Source organism: Camelus ferus, chromosome 2 (assembly GCF_009834535.1).
Source record: "Camelus ferus isolate YT-003-E chromosome 2, BCGSAC_Cfer_1.0, whole genome shotgun sequence".
Classification (NCBI taxonomy): Eukaryota; Metazoa; Chordata; class Mammalia; order Artiodactyla; family Camelidae; genus Camelus; species Camelus ferus.
This window is the reverse complement of record NC_045697.1, coordinates 99963228-99969275: the sequence shown is the minus strand read 5'-3', so window position 1 is coordinate 99969275 and position 6048 is coordinate 99963228. Positions and strand designations below refer to the sequence as shown.

At 46.8% G+C, this 6048-nt stretch overlaps 1 protein-coding gene across 1 annotated transcript in view; it reads left to right on the top strand.

Annotated features, from left to right (window-relative positions):
* TBC1D9 (TBC1 domain family member 9) overlaps positions 1–6048 on the top strand; it is a 106798-nt gene that overhangs the window by 40448 nt on the left and 60302 nt on the right. Inside the window, exon 2 of the mRNA XM_032463935.1 lies at positions 2675–2785. Within this exon, the coding sequence (XP_032319826.1) occupies positions 2675–2785 (111 nt within the window). The remainder of the gene's footprint in view (positions 1–2674; positions 2786–6048) is intronic.

The window sequence follows — 6048 nt, the reverse complement described above, 5'->3', positions numbered from 1 at the left end:
CAAAAATGCACGTGTGTGTGGCGTTATGTGGAAAACTACCCCTTGGGAAACTCTGCAGGCGCCAAAGATCTGATTTCTGATGTGTTTCACACAGGCCGGAGCAAACACACAAATTCATTTCCACTTTAATGGAAGTTTGTTTTTCCTGATGTGGGCAGGGCAGCTAATGGTCACGGCGGTTTGGAATGAACCTAAATGGATTCCTGGCCTTAGACACAGACCAGGAGGACAACTGTAGGGCTTCCTCATGTTAAGCTCCCTTAGGCTCCTTGATTAATACCCCTGGTTCAGGAAGGCAGGTATATTACAGCCACTTTACAACAGAGGAAATGAAAGGCAGAGAAGTTAAATGGCATGTCCATGTGCCCCGGACCTGGTCACAGCAGAGTCAGAGCCAGAACGGAGCTCTTCTGAACACTGGTTGACTGTCCACTGCTCTTCACGACTCCAGGCTGACAGAGCAGAAGGAAGGGCATTTCGATGGTATCGTGTGTTACTCAGTAGCGTCAGAACAAGCCTCCAGACATTGTAATAAGACAACACCCCAAGAGAGACTGGTGGTGACAGTTTCAGAAGAACCTGTGGTTCAGACTCAGCGGAACTTTGTGAGAAGCCTGCTGGGGGCCAGGCCCTGGGCTTGGTGCTTCCAGTGAGCTAGTTATTTCCAATTGGCAGAGCAGGGGAGGCTGGGGGCCTTTACCACCCCCGTCCCAGCCTCAACCACCGTCAGCTCCATCCCAAAGCCATCCTTAATAAACATGCACTCTAAGTCAAAGTCACACTAAATAAAGGCATGTCTTGGTACTGCTCGCCACCTGATAGGCCAGTCAGCCAAGAGACCAGTTGTTGGGGTAAGGGATCACAGCTTTGTTCAGAACGCCAGCAGTCTGAGAAGAGGTGGATTAAAGAACCATCTTGCCCAGGTTTGGATGCTAGTTTTTATAGAAAAAAGAAGGGGAGGTGAGGAGGTAAAGTAAAAAAGGCAGTAAGTTGTTGCAAGTATTTCCTGTCCCCTGACTCCAGAGGGGATGTGTTCATTTCTTCTTTCCTGCAGCCATTCACAAGTAGCCGTGGTCAGGAGGTTTTCTGTGATCTAAACAAAGGTGTTTTAGCATAGGCTCAGGCCTGGGAGGCAGGGTTCCAGGGGATGGGCCGTTATGTATACTTTAAGCTACTGGCAGCATCCCTTTACTGATTAATTTGTAGCAAAAGCAACAGAATACAAAGTATTCTTAAAGTAAAAGAAACAGATCCAATATGGAGTCAGATTTGTTCTCCCCTATCGCAGTGCTGGGTAGTTTGACTAACCCCTTATTCCAACCAGCCTCTTGCCCCTAAGTCCCGTTGTATTCAGCCTTTAAGAACAAAACTCTAATTGTCATATCATTGTCAGAACACAAAGGCATGGGAAATAAATGTCCTAAGATGCTTCAGCTAATCACAGTTCCTAATTGGTCCTTCTGAGTCCAAACCCTGCTCTATGCTGGGTTCCATCTGACTTTAGAGTAATTATGGGCATTTACTTGATAGCAATCTTTTGGATTCATTCTGCCAAGGAAGGAATGTAGTTTATTTGACCTTGTGGAATTTGTGTGTGTGTGTGTGTGTGTGTGTGTGTGTGTGTCCATGATAGTCTGGAATAGTGTAGAAAATGTTTGGTATCTAATCCAGGCAAGAGAAGGCACTGCCTCTTCTTAAGTGAGCATCGGTACGCTGGGCATTTGTATTTCTTACAAATCAATTGCTAAGTTCACTTCTGGAGTGTACAGGCTTGCCTTAACGTGGATGATATGAACGAGTTTCCCCCAGGTCCTGGCCAGATTGTTGAGCCTCCTGATCCAGAGAACTCAACATCTTGCTACCACAGTCCCTTTCCTGGTCCTCAGCATAATTACTGCATCTTTGCAGAGTGTAGACCAGGCTCCAGTCATCTCTGTTTATAATGATTGATGTGACAAATGGCAGGGGACTCTGACGTTGAGATGGGCAAATGCATATTTCACAGCCCTGTTCCTTCCTAAACACAGCCCTGGAAACATTGCTTGGCCCTCTCCCCTGCTGGATTATAAATGCCTTAGGGGGTCTGCTTTATTCAGCTTCAGGCCCACAGGGTTTGCCTGGCGCATAGTAGGCATTTCTTATTTGCTGAGCGGAACTGTACCTTTTCAATACAAAAGAAAAGTGAGGCACATGAAAATAATACCTGGGGCAGCCTGGCACACAGACTCATGTACATGACTGGTTCCCACGGCCTTGGCAAGTTACTCACATTAAGGATTGGTTTCTTGGATGAAAAGGGTGAGAAAATCATACACACTGGACGTAATGGAGGTAAAGCAGAGATCCCCACGTATCAGTCTTAATACCTTGCTTTTTAATTTGAAACAGGCGTTTATAAATACTACCATATGCCAGACTGAGCTAGAAGCTTTGCTGGTTTTGTTTTTGAAACCAGCACTGTCTTTCTGTTTGTGCACTGTATCTTGGAGGTTGATGAAACGAGTAATGTAGAGTAGAGCCGACGTCATCGTGTCTGAGAGGGTCAAGCTTTGTCAAGGTGGAATGCGGGGGGAGGGGGTGGTGGGGAGGCCCAGCAGAAGGGCTCGTCCGCACTGCTGCCTCTGGGAATTTGGAGGAAACGCTTACACACTTCTCCCCCTTTCTCTGCCCTCAGGCCTCCTGGTGGGTACCCTTGACGTCGTGCTGGACTCCAGTGCCCGGGTGGCTCCTTACCGAATCCTGTACCAGACTCCAGACTCTCTGGTCTATTGGACCATCGCCTGTGGTAAGTACGGTATTTGGAAATACGGCAAACATTAGGATTCGTGACTTTCTGTCTGAAGGGAAGGAACATTTATTTGCAGAACGCAATCACCTGGTATTACAGGGTCAGTGACCATAGCCGTTGCAACAGATGAACCCTAAATCTCAATGGCTTAACACAAGAAAATTTCTTTCTCACTCTGCTGAAGTCTTGTTCAGATCCTGTGGCCACCTGCACCTGTAGTGCCACCCCGTAGAACACAAAGCCTCCAAGGTCCACTTACAAGGCAAAAGTGGGAGGTGCTGACACACCTGTGTTTAACTTGCTGGGCCCAGAAGTGTCACCACTTCCACTCACACTCCACTGGCTAGAACTAGTCACGTGGCCCCAGCCTGTCTTAGGGGAATTTGGGAGGTGAAGAGGGACACGTGGAATCCTGGGTGTACCAGGGAATGCTTCCATGTCCTAGTACGGTCCCTCCAGCTGAGTGGGGTTGTTTATTTCTCCTGATGACAGTCTGTACCAGGGTGCTGTGTGTAAGATGGTGACAAATGCCCACGCTGTTACTGGGTCACTAGAACTGTGAGCGTGAAATGGCTCGGATACTTTTTAGTTATTTGTTTGCAAATAACCATAGGAAGAGCAAGGTCACTGAACACTGTCTTTTTTTTTTTTTTTTTTAACCCTCTTTTGATTTTTGTTTTTTAATTAATAGGTTTTATTTTCTTAGAACAGTTTTGGATTTACAGGAAAATTGAACAGATAGTTGAGAGAGCTCCCATATGCCCTCCACATATACAATTTTCCCCTGCAACGAACATCGTAGTGTGGAACATTTGTGCCAATTGGTAAATCCACGTGGATGCTCTATTACTAAACAGAATCCACAGTTTATTTAGATTTCCTAAAGTTTCACCTGATACCCTTTTCCTGGTCCAGGATCCCAGCCAGTATACTATTCTGTATTTAGTTGATACAGCTCTTTAGTCTCCCTTTTGGCTGTGGAAGTCACTCAGACTTGCCTTGTTTTTGAGGACCCTGCCTGTTTTGAAGGACAACGGTCAGGTGTATTGCAGAATGCCCCTCTGTTGAAATTTGTCTGATGTTTCTCTCATGACTAGGCTGGGGTGATAGATTTTTGTGAGGGAGATCACAGCGATAAAGTGTTGTTTTCGTCATATCGTGTCAAGTGAGGGCACTTACTATCAAGCTGCCTTGTGTCTGACGATGTCCCTGATCACCCAGCTGAAGGAGTGTTTTCCAGATTTCTCCGTTGTCACGTTACTCTTTTCCTTCCCCTTTCCACACTGTCCTCCTTGGAAGGAAGCCACTGTGCACAGCCCACACTTACAGAGTGGGGAGTTCTAATTTATTCAATTATTTTTGTCACCAGGGACTTATGAATACTTACTCTATACTCTGGGTTATAATCCAATACTATTTCCTTTATTTTGTTACATAAATTGTTCCCGGTTTCGCCATTGAGGGCCCTTTCAGTTGACTTTGTTCAGGTTTTAAATTGATCTCTGCTTGGTAGGAAGTGCAGTGTAGAGATCTAAGGATGTAAAGATAATTAGATCCAGCTTCTGCTCTTGAGGATACCAGGAAATACTCAGTTTTAGCCCAGGGTGAGTAAGTGCCAGTGGATGGAGGGGCTCCCAACTGAATACTGGAGTCTTGACCAGCCTTTTGCAGGGATAGGGGGAAATTATCTGGGAGTGACTTCAGGCTGCCGGAAAGCTCCGGAGCCCTAGCCATGCACTCTCAAGGATTTAGCAGCACCTGAAATTCTAACACTGTAGTTGTGTCCTTTGAAAGTTCTTCTGGTTAAGATGCAAACAGCCCCATGAGAAACGGTGACACATCTCAGCATTTATGCATTGTGGTGAATGAAGGAGTGGTATTGGGAGTCCGGGCACTGAGGAAACCACCTAGGAGTAAAGGATGGGGATTAAAGCGAGAGGAAGGGGATGACGGATCAAGGGAGAGGGGGCTGGGACCCTGAGGAAGACAGACTGATCAGTGTAACCCAGGCTGGGTAAGACAGCGTTCTGGCCTTCTGTGCCATTCATCCGGCATGAAGGGAAACACCACCGCATAGCTACTGTAGAAGGGAAGCGCCCTGTGGTAGTTGGCGGGGAAAGTGTCACCTTTAGTTGGAAAACAATGTAGAATGGTGTTAAAATAGACGTTGTAGCCAGCAAGTGAAGAAAGAGAGAGGAAATTAGAAATCAGGCAGGAGCACTAGAACCCCTGGACTTAAGCAGGGTTTGACACTCCTCCCTCGCTGTCCAGCACTTCCGCACTTGTGCCCGGAGGCTTCTGAGAACCTGGGGAGCCTGGAGCGCCTCAGCGCCCTCGGGTCTCCTGGCCTGCCCAGGTCAGGGCGCCATTTCCCGAGCTGCGAGGAGCTGGCTCCCATCTGTGACTTCCTGCTCCTCAGCCCTCTCTTCTTTTCTCCCCTGTTGCCCGACATCACTCCTCCTCTGTCTGTTTCTGAGGCTTTGCCATCCTGCGAAGCAGAGGCTCCTCTGAAGGGTCCTGTGGGAAAGAGCCCAGAGTTACAAAGCTGAGTTATTCCTGAATAGTTTGCCAAGCCAAGGCTGGCGGGACACTGGGCGGCAAATGCCGATGCCATCATTTATACCTCAAAGAGATGCACTTCCCTTTTCCCAGTAAGTAATGCCTGTCACAACGGCATGATCTCTTTATAATAAACCCAGACCGGTTGTAGCTTTTGTATATATTGATTACACGCAGAGACAGCTCCAGAATTGCCTCGTGGAAGACTCCACGGAAGTGACAACCACTGCAAAAGTCCCACTCACCCGTTAGTTGTTCCTTCTTATCGATTTCCCTTTAAAAACCCAAATGGCTGGCTCTCTTTCCTGAGAAGATTTTAAGAGCGGAAGCTGCTACCTTAGAAAGATTTCTTGGCTATGCTGATCTTTTAGGTTTGTAATTCTAATGCTAATGTAGTTACAGCTACAGAGTTGGTATTTGGTGGGACACCACACCAAGAGCTTTTTAATGTGCTCTAATTTCAGGAATCTTTGCTATAAGAGAAGCTTCAGCAGAAAATTGAAAGTCTAATTCACTTCCCTGTTAGAATCCACAGGATCGCAAAAACCTTTGCTTTGTGCCATGTGCCTTGTGAATCTTTGATATGTGTAAATATAACTAAAGGGCGCATCCACCATCAACATCTTCACCTAGGTCACTGTCTGCACGAGAGCAGTCATCGTAGTGGTGAATCCTGATCATACGATGGCTTTAGACTTGTG